This window comes from Phalangium opilio, unplaced genomic scaffold (assembly GCF_054372755.1).
Source record: "Phalangium opilio isolate 3A_F unplaced genomic scaffold, DU_Popi_V2 ptg000082l_1, whole genome shotgun sequence".
NCBI classification, from domain to species: Eukaryota; Metazoa; Arthropoda; class Arachnida; order Opiliones; family Phalangiidae; genus Phalangium; species Phalangium opilio.
In genome coordinates this window covers 12,361,799-12,387,314 of record NW_028324189.1, presented here as the reverse complement: position 1 = coordinate 12,387,314, position 25,516 = coordinate 12,361,799, and the positions used below count along the sequence as shown (strand labels likewise).

The following is a 25,516-nucleotide window of genomic DNA, read 5'->3' as shown; positions in this document are numbered from 1 at the left end:
TTTCAAAATTAATCCATTTGTAAAACAACCTTGGCATTAATACGCCTATTTAATACGGGTTTAAATATTGGACCAGTTTTTGTGATGGCGAGGGGAAAAAACCCAGACTTACAAAAATCGTCTTTTGCTAATCTTGGCAAGCTATACAGGAATAACTTTGAATATAAAGATAAATCAATGAAGTTCATACAACAAGATATCACCTAAGTTTACAACATACATACGGTTAATCCTTTAAGTCTAAAGCATTCCTCTCACTGAACTTTCAGTATGGGATACTTGGCTTAACCAAACAGGTCCTTGGTTAAACAAAAAAGCATCTAGTTTATTATAACAAGCGTCTTTTGGCAGACTTTTGGCAGACCTTAGAAATTAGGATGTAGTCCATCTGTTACCAAACTTTGAACAAGATGTTAGGATTGAAGTTATTAATTTTAATGGGGGTTTTCATGATAATTACCTTAAATTCAATTAATTCGCAAGCTTATGATTACCCGCAATGGTTCGTTATCTACCAGGAAGAATACGCATTCGGTAATTACAGAGATTACTGTAATTATATATAGATAATTAAACTGAGTTAAGTGAATTACTAATTACAGAAGGATATCACCCTGATTTGTTCAATTTACTATTCGCTCATGTTTTCAATGTTACAACAACATCAAATAATACTACGGAAACGGATATAACAACAAATAATACTAAGGAGACGGATACAACTACAAGCATAAGTACTACAACTTCGACAAGTAAGTAAAAACGTTTTTATCAAGTTAAATTCATAGAAAACAATATAATTTTCCAAGAAAATACATTTTTTCTGTATAAAATTCATTCATTCTAATTTGGCAAAATTAAAGAGTAAATTACGTATTTAATTTCAAGCTGAAAAGCCTGAAAAAGAAGAAGCAAACTGATCCGGAATTCCTTATCAAATGTTTTCAAAATTTGAAGAATAAATTTCACTTGTATTTTTCAATTTATTTCATAATAAAACATTTTATTGCATTAACATTAGATATCTGTTAAATTTCACACTAAAATAATGATTAGCTAATAGATGTGGGTGATGATTGCGTTATTTGTTGACGCATGCGCAGGAAGATGGTAAGCTAAACTTATCAACAAACAGGGATCCATTATCAGGATCGAACGCCAACAGTCGTTTGAGAGAGTATTTTTGGACGCAGTGTGATTTGACCGAAGCAGTACATGAGGCGTTATTGTATCTGAAATATTAAATAGCCAATTAAAAAAATTAAAAATAATTATACTTAGAGGGGTTGGGTAAAGAAAAACTTACCTGCAGGTCTGCATCATTATTGGTTGGGAGAAACGATCAACGTTTACAATTACTCTCCATTGTCCTTCACTGTTCCTGGCCCTTTTTAAAAATGACCTAGAGGTCAATGCGGGACAAACTGTAGTGGCATTATTTTCGCTTAAGTTTTGTTTCATCGATTTTGTGGAATCGATTGATTTGCGAAATTTCCCCAAATAAGCGTTATTAGCCGACAGAGCTTGGTTAATCTCCATTCTGAATTAAAAAAGTTAATTAAATATGTTAAAATTAATATAAAAATTCTTGTAATAAATACAATACATACATGGGATACTCCAAATCCGACACGCAGTAAGGTTGAAAGGCATTAACCATACACTTTGGTTTTTTCGTCAAGGCATCCTTAACGGGATTCGGTTTCAGTGACTTTAAAACCACGTGAACGGGTTGTCCATACTTATTCAAAGTTATTCTAGCGTCAGATAAGACGTGGTCGGGGGATTTTGCGTCTTTACCATAAACCCTGAAGACCTTAATCACTTGAGGATTCGACGCGGACCTGGCAATCTTTTCGTGCAACAGTACGCTAGATGCCACGCGACTTCTTACATCATCAAAAGCACCCCTGACGTCACGTCGATCCCGATATACCCTACGCTCATCATCGTCATAGTCTGGTTGGTCATTTGATTCCTCGACGGTGCTATTCCTACGGTAAAATTGACCTCTGGATTGTGTCGAACTCCTGTGTGGTTTTTCCGGTAAGTCCTGGTGGTCTTCATACATGGCGTAATCTTGCGAATCTTTATCGTCACTCGACGATTGATCGTGATCGTCATAGTTATTATCGTAATCGGTACTACGTTCCCGATTCTCAGAAGATGATCGTTGTGGTTTGGTCGGAATGTAGTAAGGAGGACCTGGTTTCGAAGCGGGGGAGTCGTGAGGCATTGGCGGCATGGGGGCCATTGGAGGCATTGGTTTGGTAAAGTACATACTGCTGTATTCTTCATATCTAGGCAGTTTGTTTTGATTGTGTACTTTCTCAGTTTGACGTTCCGATTCCTGTTCTCTATCTTCATCCTCGTCTTCTTCAGCTGACGTATCTTGGCGTTGGGTTGGAGCTTCTTCCCGCCTTTCATCATGTCCGGACATTTGTTCCATGAAAGAGTGATCCATCTTCACCAAAGCCTCCAAGGATCCCGGTGAAAATCTGAACATATCTGACATTTCAACGTTACTAGACTCGTGGTTATGGGACATATCTTCAGCGGCGTCATCCTCGTCCTCTCCTTCTTCGTGTTGTTGGTAATGTTGATGACCTCGGTCCCTGGTCTCCTGTCCACGTTCCTTTTCATTCATAACGGGGTCGTGATAAATTGGTGGCGATTTATCCAGAACCTTGGCAGCGAGTTTCTCACGTTGTTGCGGTGGATGATAAGGCCTGTACTTGGTCATGTCCTTGTCGATTCGAGTTGCTGGACGATGGTACTCTTGACCATTGTTTTTGGAATGTGGATAAGACTCCGGGAACTTTTTAAAAGAAATATATTTAGGGATATAAGGTGTTTGTTTCTTTTCCCGCGATTCGTGGTTAGATTCCTCAGGGTCACGTTTTTGATGTTGTTCATAATGGTGGTGGTGATGGTTGTGGTGGTTTGGGTGACGTCTGCTCGATTCAGTTCGACGTGAATCACGTGACTCTGGTTCGTCTCCACGGTATAAGGATTGCGGCGGTGGTGGCATCGAATCATCTCGTTCAGCTTCGAAACTAGCTTCGGCTCTTTCATCCCTCATATCCTTAAATACTTTCTTAACAAATTCTGGAGTTTTTAGTAAAGGTTTCCAACCTCTATCCACCATATCGCCTTTCGTGGGTATTTTCAGTTGGGCTTTCACAACCCAAGTACATAATACTAGGCATAATAATGCCCGTAAATGACTTCGTGAGAAGTTAGACGATAACTTACGAGTCTAAAATAATAATAGAAAAAAAAATAAAAACAAAAGTTAATTTTGGATTGAGGAAAGTAATTAGAAAAGCTGTTGTTTATCGTTCCGGATAATTTTCTAAGTTAAAAGGTTTTAAAGACGTTTTATTTACTATTTACTGGGGGTTTTTTGTGGTATTTTACTAGCGTCACTAACAGTTATTCCCAGCTACTGTTATTTTAGTTGAAAGTGGGTCAGGATGTTTTTATAGCGTTTGAAATTTAAAGATCGTTTTTAGCCATATCGTAGTATACGATAGGCTCTTAGTTTGACCCGAGCCGTAGTAGTAGTAGTAGTAGTAGTAGTGGCCGGGGTTGTCGCTTCGTTATCGTCAGATTTTAGCTTAAAAGGAACTTTATATTACCACAACCCACCCATAGGGGTTACTGGGCTCGGTTAGAGATTTAATTATAATTAAAATTTTTTCAGGTCAGACCCGGGAATCGAACCCGGGTCTCTGGCGCAATGGGCAGATATTCTACTAACTGAACCATAGAGAGTTGATAGAATCCTCGAGTTTTTTATTATTTATTCTTATCTCTAAAATGTCGGGTTGATGTGGGGTGGGGTACCTCTTAATCTGTGGGGTCGGAAACTTTTGAATTTTTATCTGTGGGGTCGGATACTTATGAATTTGTATGTTTGGGGTTTTTATATTTATTTTCTTTTTATGTATGTGCTAATTAAATAGATAACAATTTTCCCCGTTTGCTACCGCGCTCCTCATGTGTTTCGTTCTCGTTCGGTAGCTATCGTCAACTATGTTATGTTTGACTGGAACGTTTTGGCGGTTAATTCAAATGTGGGTTTAGATAGAGCTAACATAGTGTTAAATGAGCGTTATGCGTTTGATCATTTTAGCATTGCTAAAGGTAATTCGAGGGGATAATCACTAAAATGCGTAATCACTATAACTAAACTATCTCTTTCAAAAGTTTCTGGGCATAAGTCCTTGTTAGAAATTTATAAGATGCGATAAGTGTGCATCGGCATAAGTCTATGTTGTAAACTCGTCGAGGGGATTATCACTAAAAACTATCTGTTCTTCGATTCGCCGGAATATTAGAATTACAGTAAATTTATACGGTTATAATTTAATCACTGTTTAGAGTAGGGAATCGAGGGGCTATTCACTTTGATTTTATGCACGGTAAATCATTTAAGCATTGAAAAAGATAGCGCTATTCACTCATTAGGGTAAGTTATAGAGGGGTTATCCACTCATTAGGGTAGGGTATAGAGGGGCTATTCACTCGTACGATATGGCTACTATTACGAGCCCTTGGGCCGTCTTGTTTAATGCCTAGATTGCACACGTCGTGTGAACTCAACCGTTTTCATTTTCATTTGTATTGTAGTTTGTTGTTATTGTTTTTATTGTGTTTACGTAGAGGAGGAGTTTAGTAAACTAACTTAAGTTTAAATATAACCGACTTTCTTCAAGGTTGCAAAATACCAATTTAAAAATATGTTAATTTTCTATTTAATGGATTTGCATGAAATATCTCATGGATTTCTAAAATAATTTGAAGAATGCATTCTCACGTCTTCAATATAACCCTGGATAGGTTAGGGTTCAATAAATTAAAGGCCGACTTCCAGCGAAAAGGGTTCTAGCGAACCGAAAACCGAGCATCGAGACTAACAATGAAGCGACCGTGCCGATTTTCGAATCCCCGCTGGGTCAAAAGTTGGAAGGGTTCTCGCTAACTGAAGATGAACAATAGATATCCTTTTAAATTTATTTCCTCTCGAATTTTTACTTCCCCCTGAAGGAAATTCTCTATTGTGTCTCTTCAGTTCGCTAGAACCACATTGCACGGCTTTCAGTTAGCGAGAACCCTTCCATCTTTTACCCCAGCGGGGGTTCGAAAATCGGCACGCTCACTCCATTGTTAGTCTCGATACTCGGTTTTCAGTTCGCTAGAACTCTTTTCGATGGAAGTCGGCCTTTAAGGTCGTCTTCAAACTTGCCCTTTTTAAACTGGGAATTTGTAATTTCGTATTTATGTGGTAAATTTTCTTATTTTTCGACACTTTAACTTAACTTAAATTTAATTTAACATATCTATGTCCTAAAACCTTTCAAATTAAATTTCCATCACCAGTATTTTACAAATTAATTAAACAAGTACTTACCATATCACTTGATTACTTGACACTAAATTTTCGAAAGTTGAAAATGATATGGTATACTAATATTTCTGAAAAGAATATATAAAATTAATATATCATATTATTGTTGAGGAGTTAAGAGCTCGTGCTATTCAACCGTCTATCAAATTCGATCTGAAGAATTGTCCCATCTACACCTGTGTTTTATCTACAGCCAAATTGTATTTAAAAATCATCCCCTTAGAAGAATAAAAAAGGTAAAATTGACACCCGCCAATATTGGGTCAGTTTATGAAAAAAACTGGGAATTTTCAAAGTGTCGATCTAGCTAATATATGGTAAGGTATCATCAAACGCCAGAAGATTCTTCTGGTACCGATGTTGGGTAAAAAAACAACAACTGGACACGCATGGTTGCAAAACGAACGGTTTTTCGAGAGTTCTTTTGTTATTTCTTGAAAGTTTCGCTTCACTTGAATTGATAAAAAAATCTCATTAAGACATTAACCTCTTCAGCGATAATTGAATTTCGAGACACATTTCATTTCCGATGCAGTTTCAACTATGGAGAGGTATTAAAATGGTTTGTTTCTACCTATATTGACGTTAGATTATATGTATTTTTAACACACGTAATCTATATCTATATAAATCAAAGTCCTGACTGACTGACAGACTGACTGATAATCAACGCCCAGCCCAAACCGCTTGCCCTAGAAGGCTCAAAATTTGCAGGAACGTTACTCATAAGTAGTAGGCGCGTACTAAGAAAGATTTTTCCAATACGCCGCCATCTTAAAAATGGCGCCCAGAAATGTAAAAACTCTTCTCTATGCAACTAAGTTCGCGCGTTTCAACCGATTTCACAGATATTTAGTACACGGGCTTCCTTTAACATATTGACGGGCTGAATGGTCTTTTGGGTTCGATTTGCTGCCATCTTTTTAAATGGCGGCCAAAAACTAAAATCCCTTCTTTATGGAATAATGCCCGCGTGAAAAGTAATAAAAAATGTCCCGACGGGCTGACGGGCAACGCCGAGTGCCTTCGCTTCAAGGGTGCTACAAAAATATTAGTCATCAGTAAAATCTACCCATTCTTTGCATTATTTTGATGGAAGTTCTTATTACACGCGAGCGACGCCGCGGGTAACAGCTAGTTTTAAAGATAAAAGTTATTGCTTTATTGACTGTACAAAAGTAAAGGTGCAAATATTATCGTTTGTCCAAAGTTTTGGTATCAACTTTCTTGAGACTTACCTGACTTCGACATCAGGTAAAAGACTAAGTATTACACTGTCAATCTATGCACAGTTCGAAGGCGACAAGGAACACGAAAGTAGGTCAAAATTAGGTTAAAAATTATTCAACCCTTTCAAAAGAATTAAGCTAATAATTTTTCAGTCTTAACCAACTTGTCACCAGTGAACAAATAAAAAAAACCCTTAAAATTCGAGAAAGTAAGTTGTAACGATATTTTTGGATATGAATTTTTTTTTCATGTAACCCGTTTTTCGTAATTGACAAAAAAATAACAATTCGTAAGCGTGGCGGTTTCTGGAATGCACATTATATTACATTAAAACCGCAATATTTTCTATTTACGTATCTAATTATTAATTTTGATTCATAGATGAATAAGTAAAAAATTTATTGAAAATTCTGCGTTTGAAATGATTTATAATGAATGTTCTTTTTTTATTGAAAAGTTTAGTTTTCATTCGCACGCTTCAACAACTAGAGGTTCGAACCTGATATCTTTTACTTTCAGATGAAGGTACTCTACTTTCGAATTGAGAGTAATAGAAATTTCCAGCTATTGGATCGCCAAGGTCGTATTTATCGGCGAATTTCTTTAAATCAAAATTAAATCTTAACGGGAGATCGGATTCGTCCTTAATTTGAATCTCGTCGAAAAGTAACATATCTGGTTGCTTAAACAAGAAGAAAATGTAACGATGAAGACCTGCAACGAAAGTTAAGTACATTTTTCAAATTAAAAAGAAAATAAAATTATTTTATTTTATAACATGTAATTTCAGGTTTTCAAATTTACCAGTTCCTGCTGAAGGTGCCGATCCTAAATATTCAGTTAATATTTCACCACCCATGACGTCATTTCCGGGTATATTACCGACCAACCAATGATTAACTTGACTAATATTTGAATTTTTACGACTAAATGCATCAGGATCTGAAATAACAATAAGTGAAGTAAATATTTACATAACAATTAAAAACATTACTTAATTAACCAACTAACTAACCTATCATAGACAGCGTATAATAATTGAAATCTTCAGCCTCGTAATGAACAAAAGGTTTATTTTGAACCTGAGATGTTTTTAATTCATTTCCCAAACGTACGGCGTACTTGCCTTCATACTCAATCTGTAATTAATTTTATAAATTTGAACTTGTACAAACAAAAATTTAATAAGAAAAATAGAACTTACCCAAAGCAAATCTTTAGGTATGACTGGATAAACGTATGGGAAAATCCCTTCTTTAGTAAAAGTGGATTTAACTTGAGTACCAAACCCTCTTAAATCTAATCCCGATTTAATCGCGATTAAAGCAAAGAGAAGACCTAATCCGAACCACGATGTTCCACGAAACATTTTGAACAAATGACAATGACGACTTAACGTTACGAGAGTAAATTCAACTTAGTGGATTATTTTAGCTAACGGAAATTCGTATAATGAATGTTTATAACTAAGTTATACTACTATTTAATTGGAGATATACTGAATAGTAAGCGGAAGTAGATATGGTTGGTTATGTTTATGCCTGGTAGGTTTGCCTTACGAAGCGTATCTCTTCTTAAAGACAGTTGCAAATCAAATTTTACGATGTTTATTATTGTATCTCGTGGAATATTGAAATATCACCTTGAAATAGGCATAACAGAAGTTAAAAATGCAGGTAGACGAGTTTCTGTTACATGTTAAATCTGTTACACATGTAGTTTTAAACTTTGTCCATTTTATAACTTACCACCTAGCTGAGTAAAACGAGGTGTTGAGATTGAAAATAATGTAGTTAGGATACAATCAGGAATGCATACAGCTAAAAGGAATCGTGAATTTTTACTCAAGGTATCTAAGAAAATTTTGTGGGAAAAGCTAGACTAATCATAATGTATGACGAATTTTACCTCACGAATAATTTATCTCGCTGCACATTGTGTGCGTCTGACCTAGCGTTGCTACCAAGTAACCAATGAATTACAGTTAGAAAGATGTCAGAATTACAATGTTCTCAGTCCGGCCCACAAAACCAGCGTAGACATTAACATGGGACGCGATTATTCCTAGTACCGGTACAATATATTAACTTCAGTAAAGTTTTACTATTTAAATTGTCTTCTTTTCAAAAATTCCCAAATAATAAATATATATTTGATTAAATACGCACGGTATTCAAACCCTAATCGCGAACATTTTTTCATTTCCGTCATTTGATTGTGTAAGATATTCGAAGCGTGTCACATTCTTCAACAGGACTTAATCTCTTTAATTCAAATTTAATGAAATGACTAAGTATTTTTTTCTTCCTTATTAAGTGCTATGAATTAAGTTCAAATTAATATTATTTTATATTCGGCCTTAATTATTATTTGTTAATATAGTTCCAACTAGAAAAATTTATTTCAATATTCAAATTATGTTTAAGTGTGTCGAGTTATAAGGTTTTCCACGCTGTTCAAAGAGTATAAAAATTTCTCCAACTTAAATTGAAAAATAAATTAAATAAAATGCGAATAAAGATGGTACAGTTTCATAAATGCAAAATATGTTAGATAACTTCCCGTTTTATCAATTGTAAAGTAAAGTAAACAATTTCGACCCGGTTAAAATCATTCGATTCCTGATTATTTATCGCGTTAAAAACAACTTCTATAACCGAAACTAATAATCATAATTCCAATCTAAACCTTGAAAGCTTAAGTTCATAAACAAGGCATGTGGCAACAGCTATCGGATTCATTCATAACATATTGACGAAATATAATTAAATACAAATTATTAGACAATTAATTGCCTTATATAACAAAAATTAAATTATATAAGGTATAACAGGTTCTACTAAAAATAAATGATCTTTTCTTCAAATTAATTTTAATACCAGAAATATTACCTTAAGGCGATAATTATAGTAGCATTAACTTATCTTACTTCGAAGAAGTCAGTATTTTTCTCACGTACGTAAGCTAGCTATGACGTCATTTACTAGAAGGAGGTGTGATACTATCTCGATTAAATGATTGGATGACAGAAAATGGGTTTAAATACTTACGCAATCCTTGAAACTTCTTATATAAACGGTTGGAGTTGAACCTCATGCTTCGCAACAAGTACATACTTGGAAGAATTTCTAAGGTTTAAAGTTTAAACTGATTTTAAGATTAGAAGAAATATTTTTCTCCGTTCATCTTTAATTATTTCTGAAACGTAAGTCATTAATTTATAATCAATTTAAAGTAGAGTTAAATGCAATTATCATACTTAGTTTTAACTTGTATAGTACCTACATTAACTGGGGATCGAAATCAAACTGAACTAAACAATATTTTTGCATTTCATACATAAATACGACTTTTGCGTAACTTAATCCGTTCTTAAAACTTTTGCAAATTGCGTAAATTTAACTTACATTTCGTGTGAAGTTACTGTTGATGCAAATCATTGATCAGTCTATCTTTTTTGGGTGTCAATTCTGAAAAAATTCTGTTTAAAAAAAGCACGTTTTCTAAAACTTTAGACTAATTTAATAGCCAATCCAGTTTCACAAAAAAAAAAGAAAAAAAAGGTTTAAAACTTTTTTAAAACCACCACGATTTCTTTTTGTTTCAGCCAAATTAATTGCTTAAAATCTAATTTAAAATCGAAAATAGAACTTAAATACATGTTTATAATATATAATTAACAAGTAAACAATAGATGCGTGTGTTTAAAATCAGCGAAACTAGTTATAATTAACTTAATTGATGAGTTGTTAAAATTCTTTCCGTTTGGAATAGATAGAGTGAACTGCTTTCAACACCGTTTCGAGATTTTGATCTTTTTAGGGCTATAAACTACTTGGAAAGGGAAACCTGAAAAAAATATTATTACTTTGTAACTTTTTAAATCAGATACTTAGTTTTCAGGCTAGGAGGATTCACACCATTTACACAATGAGACGAGGCTACTTGCAGGACAAAGTAGTTTGCACGTTTACGTCCACAAATAGCCTGGTCTCATTGTGTAAATGGTATGAATCCTCTTAGCCTGAAAACTATGTATACTTAATTTAAATTTTGGGTTTAAAACAAGTAAAATCATGAATCTATCGTTAACATAGTTGAAAAATAATTGGGTAAAAAAATGCAAAGTCATTTTAGTAATATAATGGGAAATTAAAGGCCGACTTCCAGCGAAAAGGGTTCTAACGAACTGAAAACCGAGCATTGAGACTAACAATGAAGCGACCGTGCCGATTTTCGAATCCCCGCTGGGGTAAAAGATGGAAGGGTTCTCGCTAACTGAAAGCCGTGCAATGTGGTTCTAGCGAACTGAAGATGAACAATAGAAATCATTTTAAATTTATTTCCTCTCGAATTTTTGCTTTCCCCTGAAGAAAATTCTCTATTGTGTATCTTCAGTTCGCTAGAACCACATTGCACGGCTTTCAGTTAGCTAGAACCCTTCCATCTTTTACCCCAGCGGGGATTCGAAAATCGGCACGCTCGCTCCATTGTTAGTTTCGATGCTCGGTTTTCAGTTCGCTAGAACTCTTTTCGATGGAAGTCGGCCTTTAAGACATTAGATAATTGCTATCACAAATAATTTCCATAGAAATTTTCGTATTAAATAACCATATCTTAATGAGAAACAAATATGGTGTAAGTTTCATTTCATATTAAATAAGTGAAAACATTTAATCTTCACATTAGAATTTCGATAAGGAAAAAACCAAAAAAAAAAATTAAAGATATTTCTTACTTAAAAAGGAGACTTCACAAGCCGGGGGTCAGCGATTCGTTGATATATATTTTGATATACTTTTCGTAATTACTTGAGAGCTGTGTTTGTTATAATTGATGCTTAAAATCTTGTTACCACGCGCTGATTCTGTTTGTTCGAGCAGACGCCTAAAATGAATGCTATATTACAACGAAAGTTCGTCAATCATACAGTAAGCGCTGATTTGCATTTAGGGTCAAAGATTACTATAAAAAGTACATCGCAATCCCGTTGGGGGGGGGAATTGAGCTATGGAAGAGAATCTAGTGTTCTTGGTATAGTTGAGGCAATTACAATTACCTGTTCAACGCCGTGTCTAACTTTGTCGAGTTCGCTTTGTAGGTTGTGGCAGCGGCGTTGGTTATTGCAGAGTTCTTCCGTGGCTTCCATCAATTGGCGCTGCACTTCGTCATACAACGACTGCAATTCCTGTTTGGTTTTTTAATTATGAAAGTTTCTGTTAAACAATATCATCCAAATAGTTTAGCGGTCATAATTGATTTATTTTACGATATCATAAGTTTATAAGATATGTTCCATAAGTTTTGTCACTGGTTACAAACTGGAGCTTGTCATGAAGTGATAACGCAGGTCATAGATTCGAGGTAAAGCGACGCCTGGTGAGGCAATTTCCAAAGCTTAGTACAGACTAAATAGGACTAGATGGACTGCAGAATTAACCGACTGTAGTCAATTCTCGCTGTCGTTCTCGAACTAGCTCGAGCTGTAAGTCTCTACGTAAGCATTGCGAAGTATATGTAGCGTCATACTTATGGAACATATTTTATAAACTTATATATGATGATATTAAAATCGCCGCAAGTAAAGGAGAGAAAATTATTTGCTTAATTAGTTGACCACCTGTCACTTAAAGTCTCTTGAAAACAAATTAAAGCGGTGTACCATTTTTCTTAGATTTCTACATCAAACGTTTATATAATTTTTAATGGCCTTAATGTTATTTAATACTTGTAATTTGAATAAACTCAAGGTACGTGATGTTAATAGTTGTTATAAGGAAAAATGTTTTAAACGTACCCCCAACTGTTTAGCCTGCCTCTTAATGACTTTTTGCAATTCCCCGCTTTGCCTGGTCGTATCTTCGAGTTCGTGGGCCAATTCGTTGATGCCAGTTTGAATTTTACTTCTGGCACCCAACGCGTCTGACTTAATGTGTGCTTCTGTTTCGGCTGATCGTTGAATTAAAGCATCGAGCTCCGATTGGATGTGGCGACTGAAATGACATAGAAATCAAAAACAATTTAGGCTAATTATGAAAAAAAAAACATAACTTTATAGGGTGATTCTGATAGGTCTGTTGTATAATGACGTGATCATGTGTGGGGACCACAATTGGTCAGAATATATGTTAATTTATGGCGCTTAAAGGCCGACTTCCATCGAAAAGAGATCTAGCGAACTGAAAACCGAGCATCGAAATTAACAATGAAGCGACCGTGCCGATTTTCGAATCCCGCTGGGGTAAAAGATGGAAGGGTTCTAGCTAACTGAAAGCGGTGCAATGTGGTTCTAGCGAACTGAAGATACACAATAGAGAATTTTCTTCGGGGGAAACCAAAAATTCGAGAGTAAATAAATTGAAAAGGATTTCTATTGTTCATCTTCAGTTAGCTAGAACCACATTGCACGGCTTTCAGTTTGCGAGAACCCTTCCAACTTTTGACCCAGCGGGCCTTCGAAAATCGGCACGGTCGCTTCATTGTCGGTCTCGATGCTCGGTTTTCAGTTCGCTAGAACCCTTTTCGCTGGAAGTCGGCCTTTAATAATCATCTACCAAAGGTAAAGGCGTGCGCGAGGTACTCTGGAAGAATTTCATTGCACCCCTCAACATTTCTACTCTATCTTACCTGTGTCCTCTATGTTTGAATCTAAAAAGGATTAAGTCTGGCCTTGTCCTTACCTTTAAGTTGTTATCTTTCTAGTCTCACGTACTAAAAAAATCATTAAAGTTAGTTTTAAATATCATTAGGATATCAAATTGCAGTGAAATAAAACGTAGCGTAATTTTTCATTGGAATCTGTGAAGAAACCCCTTCATTAATGAATAATTAATTATAGTTTATCAAAACTTTCCATCTCTACCAGATTCGGAAAAATGACAATTATTAATTGTAGGAATGAAGGTCAGTCGTATCATATTCAATTTCTAAATTATTAACAATATTAATCCGTTTTAAGAATCGTGTAGAGCTCCGGGTTTTTTTTATTTAAGTATTAGTTAGGCCAACTACCAGTAACTATATGACGTAATTAACTACACGCGCGTGTTTAAAAAGTGCCGACATCGCGAAATTAACCCTTCTTCTCGCGTCTTAGGAAGTTAGGCCTCGCTTGTCACACCTCCAAGGTCGTTAAACATTCTTTGGCCAGACGCCATCGAAGAATACGCGCTGCTTACCAAAAGACTGTCGAAATAGAAATGATCCCCTGCAGGCTCCCTTTTCAAATCCCAATTTAATCCATCTTCAAAGTCATTCAAGCCCGAAATCTTCCCAGTTAACAGAGAAAAATATTAAGGTTAAAGATGCTACCATGAAATTGAACCATTACTAAAACAATTACCCAGGCCATAAAAAGTATTTATATACATGTTCATGACCTAAGCCTACACATTGTCGTACGCTACTACCTCTAACACTCTGTATCCTCTCAATGCTTTAGTTATGTTACACGATTTTTCCCAGGCTCAACCCCTTATTGTTTGCTCTCCTGCTCATCAAACTTCAGATGGGCATCGCACCGTGCTAGGGGGAATTCTATTACAACTGTCTGGTACTAAATCCTCAGCAATCAACCTGCACAAACATCATCTTGACGTACGTCCCAAGATCCCCAAATAGTTAAGCGGTAATAGAGTAATGATGAGGGAACTATTTATCGCGTATTTACGTGATTCGGTTTAGTAACCTTGCTATAATAAATGTTAAGGGATGTTGGTTGGGAAGAATCATGTTACAATTACCCTCCCGCTTTGTGGTTGGTACACTTCTCTCGAAGAGAAGTATCATATACTTATTGTTTTAAACACAATGATCTATTTAAAAATTACAACTAAAGTTATATGGTTTTATGGCATTTTACAAAACCAACTAACAGTGCAATTTTTATGGGTTAAAAACTAAGTACTTGGCTCAACCACTATATACGAAAGCAATTTGGATCTTTCAAAAGTTAAATGAGGTTGTAGGAGCGTGTCCAAATTAGGGTGCTGTAGCTTTTTTCTTGAGGCTAACAAGTGTTCCGTAGGTTCTTATACAAGTAGTTCAGGTTAAAAGTTTATTCTAAAGTGTTTTTTCTTCATTTCCTGAGTTATTTTTAGAACTTTCCTCTGATAGAAAGAAGCTCAGGGTTCATTGGAGCGCATCAGACATATTGAGTCTGAAAAAGCAAATATGCTTTACGCTAGGTTTTGAAAAGCCCTGTTCAACATTTTTATTGCTTATTTTTCTGTCAACGCCAAAAACCAGTGGGTGGCTTACTTTGAGAATTGAGTTCGTGGTTTTTAAGTTTGAAATGTTTCTGATAAACGCGCGGTTTCATTCACATATTGGTTTCAATAGTAGGTCTAACTCAGTTAAGGATTAGAGGTTTGGTCAAATTTCCTTGGGTTTACAGTTAGGGTTAAGAAATTGGTCAAAATTCACGGTTAACCTTAAGAAATTGGTCAAAATTCACCGTTAGGCTTAAAAAAATTGGTCAAAATTCACCGTTAGGCTTAAAAAATTGGTCAAAATTCACCGTTAGGCTTAAGAAATTGGTCAAAATTCACCGTTAGATTTAAGAAATTGGTCAAAATTCACCGTTAGGTTTAAGAAATTGGTCAAAATTCACCGTTAGGCTTAAAAAAATTGGTCAAAATTCACGGTTAGGCTTATGAAGTTGGTCAAAATTCACGGTTAGGCTTATGAAGTTGGTCAAAATTCTCGGTTAGGCTTATGAAGTTGGTCAAAATTCACCGTTAGGCTTAAGAAATTGGTCAAAATTCACCGTTAGATTTAAGAAATTGGTCAAAATTCACCGTTAGGTTTAAGAAATTGGTCAAAATTCACCGTTAGGCTTAAAAAAATTGGTCAAAATTCACCGTTAGGTTTAAGAAATTGGTCAAAATTCACGGTTAGGCTTATGAAGTTGGTCAAAATTCACGGTTATGCTTAAGAAATTGGTCAAAATTCACGGTTAGGCTTATAAAGTTGGTCAAAATCCACGGTTAGGCTTAAGAAATTGGTCAAAATTCACGGTTAGGCTTATAAAGTTGGTCAAAATCCACGGTTAGGCTTAAGAAATTGGTCAAATTTCACCGTTAGGCCTCAGAAATTGGTCAAATTTCACCGTTAGGCCTCAGAAATTGGTCAAAAATCACCGTTAGGCTTCAGAAATTGGTTAAAATTCACGGTTAGGCTTCAGTAATTGGTTAAAATTCACGGTTAGGCTTAAGAAATTGGTCAAAATTCACCGTTAGGCTTAAAAACTTATGGGCACTTTAGAAAATCAGTCGAAATTTGAGTAATGAAGATAATCTGATGCAAAACGCATAAAATGTCTAGATAATAATTTACCCCATAAATCTAGTTGAATATTTTTTTTACAAAATAACCTTCAGGGTATAATATATGCGAGAAAAAAATAACTTCTCTGTAATTTAGTCACGTCGAATTACCTAAATTACGAGTAATTACCGGTTAAATCCGGTACTTCTTGTAAAAAAAAAATAGCCTTCTAAGAAATATCCCGTCCGGTATGACGCAATTATTTAAAATATTTCCAGAGTAAAGTTAATTATACCAAAAGAATGGTAAAATAGTTCCATAAATAGCCTGTAATTGGAATTTAAAAGATGTTTATCTACAAGCCAATGAAATTAATTAGAAAAAAGGGGATAGAAGATAGACAAGAGAATGAAGAGTTTAAGGTTTGGATTATTTGGCATTCTGTACATTATAGAGGTTGTTCCATGGTTTCAAAGTAAAAAATATTACAATGGTTAGGCCTAAGTCTTTGGAATAGAATCAAGACCAATTCTTACCCATCAGGGACACGAACGGGGTGGGTCTTGAACTAAAACTTGTTGAACTAATGCCAAGTAGGCTATCGTTCGTTCTACAAGGGTTATAGTTATATTATTATAACTACCTGATTGAACTAATGATGGGTTAAGAGCTTGTTAACTAAACCCTAACCTTAAAAATTTCAAGAATGGTAAAATAATATAATAAGTGTTGATAGCTAAGATTACGATTGAACTTTTCATAAACCGCTTAAATACCAAACACAGATCAAGGAAATATAAGCTCAATTCATTTGCATAAACACAAATGTCTAGAGACATAAATTTTATCATATCTCAAAATTTGCATAAATACTTTATGAAATTTAATACTGTATTTACGCATAAACCGAAGGTTATTACAGAAAGAACAATTTCAAAAAAAAAATTCTTTGAAAAAGCTTCTTCGTTCGTATATATAATTATAATTTCACTTCACTTGGAATCGGTCCCAAAAAAATTTCACATCCCGGCTAGCTAATTTTTAGAAAAACATACTCGAACTGAGACTTAAAATGGTTGAATCCCGGAAGCTATACGCTAAGGGGAAGATTGCCTTTTTAAAAATAGATTTTCATAAAAACTACGTCATCTAAAAAAGTGTTTTTACCCACGCAAAGTGTCAAAAATATCATGATAAATTTAAAAAAAAATTACCTTGGTATACTCAAAAGCCAAAAAGTTTAATATTAAATTATTTTAAAAGTTAAAAGGCCGTGAAGAAAGATGGAATTTTTTTTTTCAAAAAGATAAAAAAAATAACTCGTGATATTTAATTTAAAACACATCGTGATTATATAAAGCACTATTCGAAAAAATTAACTTCACGTGATGAAGGCAATTACCGTTGTGAAGAAAGGTTTCGCTTTCATCAGATAAAAAAGCTCGTGATATTTTAATCAGATGTGAAGCACCTCGTGATTATTTAAATTACTATTTAAAAAAAATTAACTTGACGTCATTTACCATTGATTAAAATCGTTGTATGGGAAAAGCCTGAAGCCGCGTAAGCATAAGCAAGGACGTGTTGATAAATTAATTGGGAAAGAAAAAAATAAACGACAAAATGTTCGTAATTTAATAAAATTATCGATCTTTTTATTCGAATCCAAAACACAAAAATGTTCGATTTTGTTTTGTTAGGATGGGAATTTCAAAATTGGGAGACGTTTTGGTTTTGGCAAATAAAAGGAATGAATGAAATGAACATCGGATATTTTACGAACATTTGGTTGATCTTTAAGAGGGATTGTAAATTTAGGGAAGAAAAAATAGAAAGGGTGTGGTTTGGTTTTCTTGTTTTATCGACTTTATTTAAAATAAAGTCAGTGGCAGGTATTTTTTTTCCTAACAGCACAAGCTTGAGTTACAAATACACGTTAAGCAAAGCACCATCCGCTAATAAAACCTTCTCTCCCGATCTTCTGCAAAAACAAAATAGAATCTCGCTTGGCTAAAATGCAAAAATGTCTGTGGTACAGCTAGCGTGCCATGCAATGATTCTAGGTCAACACGAAGAAAGCCTCGAAATTCGCCCGAGCTAACCAACAAAAACAGCTCGCGATCCTAAATTTAGAAAGTGGTTCCTAAATTCTTAAAAAGTTCACTACAACTTCAAGTGGATCAACCTTAATAGAAAGTTTAGAACAATCTCCGAAAAGCTAAGCCTACCAGATGTTAATATTGTTAATACTACCCTCGTCAATTTTGACTAGTTATTTGGCACGTGACCCAACTGAAACCCATTCAGTAAAATTAAAGAGTTAAGTTTCCTAAGCTCTCTCTCTCTCTCTCTCTCTCTCTCTCTTCGGGTCTGTGAAAGACAAATTCTGAACTGACCTATAAAGTACTCGTAGAGTACATCAGGGTTCAAAATGGCGCTCACTTTCCAAGAACAAATTGCCCGCAGGTAGGACAGATTGAGGATCCCCTAAAAATGGCCATGGTGCATCAAACTGACCAATGAGTCTGAACCCCGGAGTGTATACTTAAGAGAAAAACGAAAACTAGACTCTCTGAGGAAAGGAGACTTACCATTTGTCCATCCAGAAGGAAGAGTCAAATTTTTCTGACGCTCTCTCGGTGAAGGAAGAGTAGGCGGGCGTCGATGTGATGGCGTACATGTCCAAACGGTCCAAGTCATCGGCCCTCCTCCTACGCCTTCTGCGGGATCGTCGCTCTTCGGCCTCGTGGGCGGCGGTCAAGCTCGAGTCGATGTTGCTCAAGTAGGACGAACGGGATGGGATTGGAGCCAACGACGGGGTCCAGTCGTGAAGGGATCGATACAGATCGAAATCGGACACGGACTTGACCTTCCTCAAATCGTAACTACTGGACGATTCTTGGATGTTGGTGGAGCTAGTCGTTGTAGCTTGGGCCGTCTCCCTCTGACCAGTGGCCAAGGAAGATCCGGCGAAGGTGGTCAAGCTGACGTCTGGGCGGTCCACCGGAAGGCGAGTCCTTGACATGGAGCTCAAGTACTTCCTTTCGATGTCGTCAATGGCACCGCTGTACAAGTTGGTGCCATAACGGTAGTTATTGTCGTAAATCAAGGATAAAGGTCGTTTCCACGTTCTCGGAGCCATTTTTCGTCGAATTTACTGAAAGATAATTTTAATAATATAAACTTATTTTTTGGGGGGTTTCAAAGGTTTCTTTTAATATGGGGAAAAATCTAGACAGGAACTCTGACACTGTTAATCCAGGCGTCTGCGGGGAATGCTCTAACACTACTTTGAAACTCAACAGGTTGCGATAAAGCCATTACGGCGGCGCTGCAATCGCCATGGTCCTTTAAGCGTAAGCAAGCTAAATGCCAAGGAACAGTCCAACTATGCAGACAAACAATGACACTATTCCACGATTAATAAAACACATTCACGTAACAATTAGCTTGGCGTTTACTGACAAGTGTTACCGTACTTAAGAGGAGAAGGTTGCTCTAGATTACTTAGTTTTTCTCTTAAGGATTTTTGCTTTGCCTTTTCCCGCTTCCGTATCATCTCTCCGATGGCTGTGACGCTGATCGCCCTTGAACCAAAAATAGCCACTTTCCTTTTCGCTTAAAACTATACTAAACCACGCCAACACACCACACTACACTACACTCTACGACTCCAATGGGATTTGAACGACAACCTTAGGGTATTTGAGAATTGAAATATTTAACTCTTTCATAAAAAGAAAAAAAAAATTAGTTTGCGTGAAAGACAAATCAGGGTCTTTAACGTTGACAACACCGCGAATAACTTGCCGCTGTTTTCGTTGACATTGCAGTTTTTTTCCTTCTGTATTTAAATTTTACGAGCTTGGGGTATAATGGGCGTGAATGAAAATATATTGCAGTTTGTAACTTTTACAGCGTAGGAAATGACGTGTGTCTACTATAGGATTCTTGCTGTGGCAATAAATGTATACTTTGTGACACCATAGTTCTTGTGAAAACACTGCTTATGTTTTAGAGGATGCACTGTTTAGAAATAATGGGGGATGTTCTTTGAGCGATTTTGAATCGTAAATGTAATTTCTATGACATTTTGCCACAAGGGACACAGTTCTAAAGTTATGATTGGAGTGCTTGTGTTTTAGGGATGACCCCTTAATTAAATCAACATTGTCTTTCAGCTTCTTGTGTTAAATTTAAGGGTTCATCCGTAAAATACTCCAATCATAACAAGAAAACGGAGTCCCATGTGGCAAAATGTCATAGAAATTACATTTTCGACTCGAAATCGCCCAAAGAATATCCCCTTAATGTCTGACAAACAAAAATATTAAAAACAAGAAGGCCCAAGGGCCTTAATAGTAGCCACATCGTTATCTATTTAATTAGCACAAATATAAATAGAAAAAAAAATTCAAAGACCCTAAAAAAAGTGTCCGACCCCACAGATAAAAATTCAAAAGTATCCGACCCCACAGATTAAAATTCAAAAGTATCCGACCCCACAGATTAAAATTCAAAAGTATCCGACCCCACAGATTAAGATTCAAAAGTATCCGACCCCACAGATTAAGAGGTACCACACCCCACATCACCCCGACATTTTAGGGATAAAACTAAACGACAAAAACTCGAAGTTTCTATCACGTGTCTATGGGTCAGTGGTAGAATGTCTTAAGGCCCGTTCACATTACCCAACTTTAGTCAGCTGACAAACCCGATCTGACCAGTCAGGCCAGATTGTCAAGCAATATGAACGTTTCACCCAACCGTACTATTGTCAGGTTCAAGCTCGGATTTTCATCGGGTAGGTAGGCGATTGGAGCCGGGCCGACTAAAGTCAGAGAGGGAGCAAACCAATCACAATAAGCCTTGGCTATTACGTCATGGGACACGTGCTGTTTTTCTTTCAGCTCGAGAGAGAGAACCGAGAGTATCGGTCATTATTTAATATTATAATTAAAATGATTTCGGGCCTTGGCCATTTTTTAACATGGGTTAATTATTAAGTTTTGATGGTTGTTCCTCATTGAATATTATCAGAAGTAATATAGTAGGGAAGTTTCCTATATTACTTCTGATATTACTGACCTTTATTATGTTCTCAACTGCAAAAATTAAGTGGGATTTACTGTGGGAATAGCTTTTGATGCGCGTAAAGTAGTCGAATTTTTTCGAGACGATGAGTTTGAACATTTATAATCCAAAACAAATCACTCCTATTATTATGTACCGCTTTGTACACCCTCTTGTGTTTCAAAGGTAGTCGGCCCGACTGGTTGGGTGGTGTGAACGAGTGACCTGACTAGACTAAATTGGGTGACAAGTCGGCCTGACAAGTCTATGATTTGTCAGCTGACTAAAGTTGGGTAATGTGAACGGGCCTATACTACTGCGTGAGCGACCCGGGTTTGATTCCCGGCTGCGACCAAGAAAATTTTTTAATTAAAATAAAATCTCTAACCGAATTCAGTTATCCCTATGGGTGGGTTGAGGTACTATCGAGTTCCTTTTAAGCTAGAATCTAACGATAACGAAAGCGACAACCCCGGCCACTACTACTACCACCACTACTACTACAACTACTACGGCTCGGGTCAAACTAAGTGCCTCATCGTATACTACGATGTGGCTAAAAAAAACCACCCACATAATAATATAAAAGGTTTTTAAGTATATTATATTCCCAATTATCAGAATATCCCAATAATAAATGCAGAATGTTATTACGAATTGGGGCTCAGTTAATGACCAAATGTTCAACCAACCTAAGACCATTAAACACAACCCTATTAAGAAAATTTCAAATAAAAAAACCTAATTCAACTGTGAGAAATTTGATACTATATGTCGCATTAAAGAAAACCTGATTAAAAAAAATATTCGATAGAAGAGGCCCCACAACGAGATTAGACGTCAGGTAACTTCCAAGGTAACTTATTAACTAGGAAGCCATATAGTAACTCTATAGCCCAAGACACCGCGAGAGAGCGACGAAATACGCTTAAGATTGTATTACAAAAAGGGATTTGGAGCATTCGGTAGCCGGGGGTATTTGAAAGTCATCGGGCGAGAGTGCGGACACGCTTGTCTGTCTTCGCTACACGTTTATAAATGATAAAGCAAACAGACGTGTAACAAAGTAAAACTATACCTCCGTCGACTATCTAAATCTCTTACGTCGGTTCATAAAAAAGTCCTTGGAATCAAATTATTTAAAGTCGTAAAGACGACCGAAAAATTCCTCATTCCTTTATTGGCTATCGACGAGTAGTATAAAATATTTCTCTTATTTCCGTCATAGATTTAAAAAAAATTCAATTTATTATATAACTTCAATATTTTTTTAAATAAATAGCATGTCTTATGACCGGGCTGAAACATTTTGTATATAAAACGTGTGACTTAACACAACCCTCCTTTAGGTATTAGGTGAGTTAACCTTAATTATTTTGGACGTTTATGGATTTTTTTAGTTAACTATAGGTAAAACCATGGCTCTTTTGATAATGATTAGTTAATACTAATTAATTAGTTAATTCTAACTAAATAACTTTAGGACGTGTTAGTATATATGATAAAATATATTTAAATATAATTGACCCTAAAAGCATCAATAAATTGAAATTTATGATTAAAACTAATTAGTTGACGTTAATAACTTATCTGGCCGTCATATTTCAATGTGGTCAATAAAAGTATAATAAAACAGCATCTACTATTTAAGATTAACTTCCCTACAAAATTTGTTTCATTAACCTAGTTCGAAGGTTTCTAAAGTGATGATTGGAGTGCTTGTGTTTTAGGGATTACCCCTTAATTAAATCAACATTGTCTTTCAGCTTCTTGTGTTAAATTTAAGGGGTCATCCTTAAAATACTCAAATCATAACAAGAAAACGGCGTCCCATGTGGCAAAATGTCATAGAAATTACATTTTCGACTCGAAATCGCCCAAAGAATATCCCCTTAACAGGGCGGAAATAAGCACAGGACACTGGACATTGTCCAGTAAAATTTTAAAATGTTTTTTCGATCTATCTAAAGAAATATAATATTCAATATTTATAATTAATGTTTGTGTTTACGAGATTATGGTTTTTCCCGTTTTTTATTAAAAATTTTAATACTGCAGTTAAATTTTTATTTTATTACTTAAGATTTTAATCTCATAGTATTAGTTCACTTTAATCCTCTCATAAATAATCTTAAATATGCAAAAAAACTAAAATTCTTGCTCGTTAAATTTAAAGAGGGGCATTTTTAGATTAATGAGTTAATAAAAATATAAATAAATCAGATTTGCGAAAAACAGTCCCCCCCCCCAAAAAAAACACACTAAGCCATTGAAAACTGTAAATTCTGTTAAAGAACGAGATAATTTAATTCTGTAAAATAATAAAACCTTTTAAAACTCTTTAAGCTACCTAAAAGGGGTCTTATCTTTATTGACCTCGGTTAAGAAATTCTTAATAGACAAATTAATTTCAACGATTTATAAAATTACATCACGCGGTTTAAAATCTCGTTTAAATAACCTCGATTATTGGCTGAATAACTAAAAATAAAAGAAAATTAAAATTTATTAAAATCCTTCGTGCCAATTAAACGATTTAAAAAATAATAAAATAAACCTCGTGATTTAAATCTAGTTTGAATAACCACTTAAATTTTCAACGCCTGTCTCTTTAAGGTTGCGTTTAACCGAATCATGCGTGAATTGGTTAAATTACGGGAGAGTCTCAACATGGACCAACTTAATAAATTGGAATCACTGGATAGATGTTCCGAATCGAACAGTAGCGATTGTCAAGAAACTCAAGCCAACGTTAATGACATCAGTAACGTCGAAGAAAGATTAGACGAAAAATGCCTACCTTCTTACACGTTGTCCGACGTTAGCGAACATTCTACGCATAATGACTGTTGGATTGTTGTACGGGACCGAATTTATGACGTAACGGAGTTTCTAAAAGCAGTACGTAAAATTGCAATAGTTAAACTAACCCTCAATTAAAGACGCTCTCTTATCTAATTAATCTATATCTATATAAATCAAAGTCCTGTCTGACTGACAGACTGATAATCAACGCCCAGCCCAAACCGCTTGCCCTAGAAGGCTGAAACTTCGCAGGAACGTTACATATATGTAGTAGGCGCGTACTAAGAAAGATTTTTCCAATCCGCCGCCATCTTAAAAAGTGGCGCCCAGAAATGTAAAAAATCTTCTCTATGCAACAAAGTCCGCGCTTTTCAACCGATTTCAAAAATATTTAGTACACTGCTTTCCTTTAACCTATAGACGGGCTGAATGGTCTTTTGGGTTCGATTTGTTGCCATCTTTTTAAATGACGGCCAAAAACTTAAAAACCCTTCTTTATAGAATAATGTCCGCGTGAAAAATAATAAAAAATGCATCCCGACGGGCTGACGGGCAACGCCGAGTGCCTTCGCTCCTAGGGTGCTACAAAAATATCAGTCATCAGTAAAATCTACCCATTCTTTATATCATTTTGATAGAAGTTCTTATTACACGCGAGCGACGCCGCGGGTAACAGCTAGTTTTAATAATAAACCTAGTAATTAAATTAAATTGCTTTCGAAGAATAAATTATAAATTTAAAAAAATACATAAAAAAGGGTAAGGGCAACGTGGCGGACATCGCAAACTAACTACATTTACATACGTACCTTTGTAAACGCCAGTTCAGTTCAGATTCCAAATCTAATAAATTCATTTTTTTTTTTAATAATTAGCATCCCGGTGGTGACGAAATAATTATGGAAAACGCTGGGACTGATGCCACCTTCTCATTTCGAGGAGTCGGACATAGCAAAGCTGCTCTTGAAGAAATGGAAAAATATTGTATAGGAGTTTTAATCGAGGTTGGTTAATTACTTAAAAATAATTTCCTTAAAAAAAATACAAAATTTTCTTCTTCTTTTTGATACTTAGAGCGAACGTTTGAACCTCCATATATGGCAATCAACATCGATATTATCCACACTATCAATTACTTGACACTTAATTAAATTAAACAATTATTTAAGAACAGCAATCAACTTTTAAATGAATATAACCATAATTGAGAGTCCTTACGCAATCATGGAGCCTTTAACTGCCATTATATCAGAAGCGAGATGAGACTAGAAGTACTGAGCTAACCAAATTCTTCACTTGGCGAAAGTGAATATTCTTGATACACACCAACGGTTGGCCCTCTAGTGGCGGTTTCAGAATTTCCCCTCCAAAACGTGAGACGCTCGCGGTGGTAGACGGCCGAACTATATTCAAGCACCCGCGTCCGTGTTTCGCCGCTTTAGGCGGAGGTGAAGGGGGTAGGAAATGTTTTTGAAACTCGACCAATTTTTTTCTCTCTAGCGTAGGCGCGATTGAAGCGGCGTAAAATCCTCAAATTTTTTCACTAATGCCAGGATATATTATCAATAGGAGCCCTTCACTTCTAGTCTCATCTCACTTCTGATTATAATATTTCTCTATGGCCATATTTTTAAAGAAATGATATTGTTCAATTAGCGCGTATAGGCAATTAAATTAATTAATAATGCGCGAATTATTAATATACAAGTATTTCAATTCAAGTAT

The 25,516-nt window shown here is 35.6% G+C and overlaps 4 protein-coding genes across 5 annotated transcripts; 1 reads left to right on the top strand and 3 right to left on the bottom strand.

The window, feature by feature from the left end:
* Positions 1-933: 933 nt before the first annotated feature.
* On the bottom strand, positions 934-5,621 carry LOC149651761 (uncharacterized). Of its 2 annotated transcripts, XM_089847114.1 has the most exons (4): positions 5,417-5,621; positions 1,611-3,259; positions 1,307-1,540; positions 934-1,232 (listed from the first exon to the last, which is right to left on the bottom strand). In XM_089847114.1, the coding sequence occupies exons 1-4, from the start codon at positions 5,417-5,419 to the stop codon at positions 1,082-1,084; spliced, it is 2,037 nt and encodes a 678-aa protein (XP_089703240.1). In that variant the 5' UTR covers positions 5,420-5,621; the 3' UTR covers positions 934-1,081. The 2 variants fall into 2 exon arrangements, with proteins under 2 accessions (XP_089703240.1, XP_089703241.1); XM_089847115.1 differs by lacking the exon at positions 5,417-5,621 and having other exon boundaries at positions 1,611-3,416.
* Positions 5,622-6,216: 595 nt separating this feature from the next.
* Positions 6,217-8,019, bottom strand: LOC149651760 (protein D2-like). Its single transcript, XM_089847113.1, has 4 exons — positions 7,848-8,019; positions 7,659-7,782; positions 7,448-7,585; positions 6,217-7,357 (listed from the first exon to the last, which is right to left on the bottom strand). The coding sequence occupies exons 1-4, from the start codon at positions 8,010-8,012 to the stop codon at positions 7,122-7,124; spliced, it is 663 nt and encodes a 220-aa protein (XP_089703239.1). The 5' UTR covers positions 8,013-8,019; the 3' UTR covers positions 6,217-7,121.
* A 2,225-nt stretch (positions 8,020-10,244) lies between these two features.
* On the bottom strand, positions 10,245-23,914 carry LOC149651759 (uncharacterized). Its single transcript, XM_089848811.1, has 6 exons — positions 23,787-23,914; positions 18,502-19,067; positions 12,441-12,636; positions 11,703-11,831; positions 11,382-11,530; positions 10,245-10,492 (listed from the first exon to the last, which is right to left on the bottom strand). Exons 2-5 carry the CDS (start codon positions 19,050-19,052, stop codon positions 11,495-11,497), a joined length of 912 nt encoding a protein of 303 aa, XP_089704937.1. The 5' UTR covers positions 19,053-19,067; positions 23,787-23,914; the 3' UTR covers positions 10,245-10,492; positions 11,382-11,494.
* On the top strand, positions 23,609-25,001 carry LOC149651758 (cytochrome b5-like). Its single transcript, XM_089848822.1, has 3 exons — positions 23,609-23,887; positions 24,667-24,795; positions 24,866-25,001. Exons 1-3 carry the CDS (start codon positions 23,621-23,623, stop codon positions 24,929-24,931), a joined length of 462 nt encoding a protein of 153 aa, XP_089704948.1. The 5' UTR covers positions 23,609-23,620; the 3' UTR covers positions 24,932-25,001.
* The last annotated feature ends 515 nt before the right edge of the window (positions 25,002-25,516 follow it).

Coding starts and splice junctions, on each gene's coding strand:
- LOC149651761 (XM_089847114.1), bottom strand. Junction 1,541..1,610: donor TCGGATTTGGAGTATCCCAT/GTATGTATTGTA, acceptor TTTTTAATTCAG/AATGGAGATTAACCAAGCTC. Junction 1,233..1,306: donor ATAATGATGCAGACCTGCAG/GTAAGTTTTTCT, acceptor TTAATATTTCAG/ATACAATAACGCCTCATGTA.
- LOC149651760 (XM_089847113.1), bottom strand. CDS start 8,012: ATGTTTCGTGGAACATCGTGGTTCGGATTAGGTCTTCTCTTTGCTTTA. Junction 7,783..7,847: donor TACCTAAAGATTTGCTTTGG/GTAAGTTCTATT, acceptor AATTAATTACAG/ATTGAGTATGAAGGCAAGTA. Junction 7,586..7,658: donor TTATACGCTGTCTATGATAG/GTTAGTTAGTTG, acceptor TTGTTATTTCAG/ATCCTGATGCATTTAGTCGT.
- LOC149651759 (XM_089848811.1), bottom strand. CDS start 19,052: ATGGCTCCGAGAACGTGGAAACGACCTTTATCCTTGATTTACGACAAT. Junction 11,832..12,440: donor GGCAGGCTAAACAGTTGGGG/GTACGTTTAAAA, acceptor AAAACCAAACAG/GAATTGCAGTCGTTGTATGA. Junction 11,531..11,702: donor TTAGACACGGCGTTGAACAG/GTAATTGTAATT, acceptor CATTCATTTTAG/GCGTCTGCTCGAACAAACAG.
- LOC149651758 (XM_089848822.1), top strand. CDS start 23,621: ATGCGTGAATTGGTTAAATTACGGGAGAGTCTCAACATGGACCAACTT. Junction 23,888..24,666: donor TAACGGAGTTTCTAAAAGCA/GTACGTAAAATT, acceptor TTTAATAATTAG/CATCCCGGTGGTGACGAAAT. Junction 24,796..24,865: donor GTATAGGAGTTTTAATCGAG/GTTGGTTAATTA, acceptor TTTGATACTTAG/AGCGAACGTTTGAACCTCCA.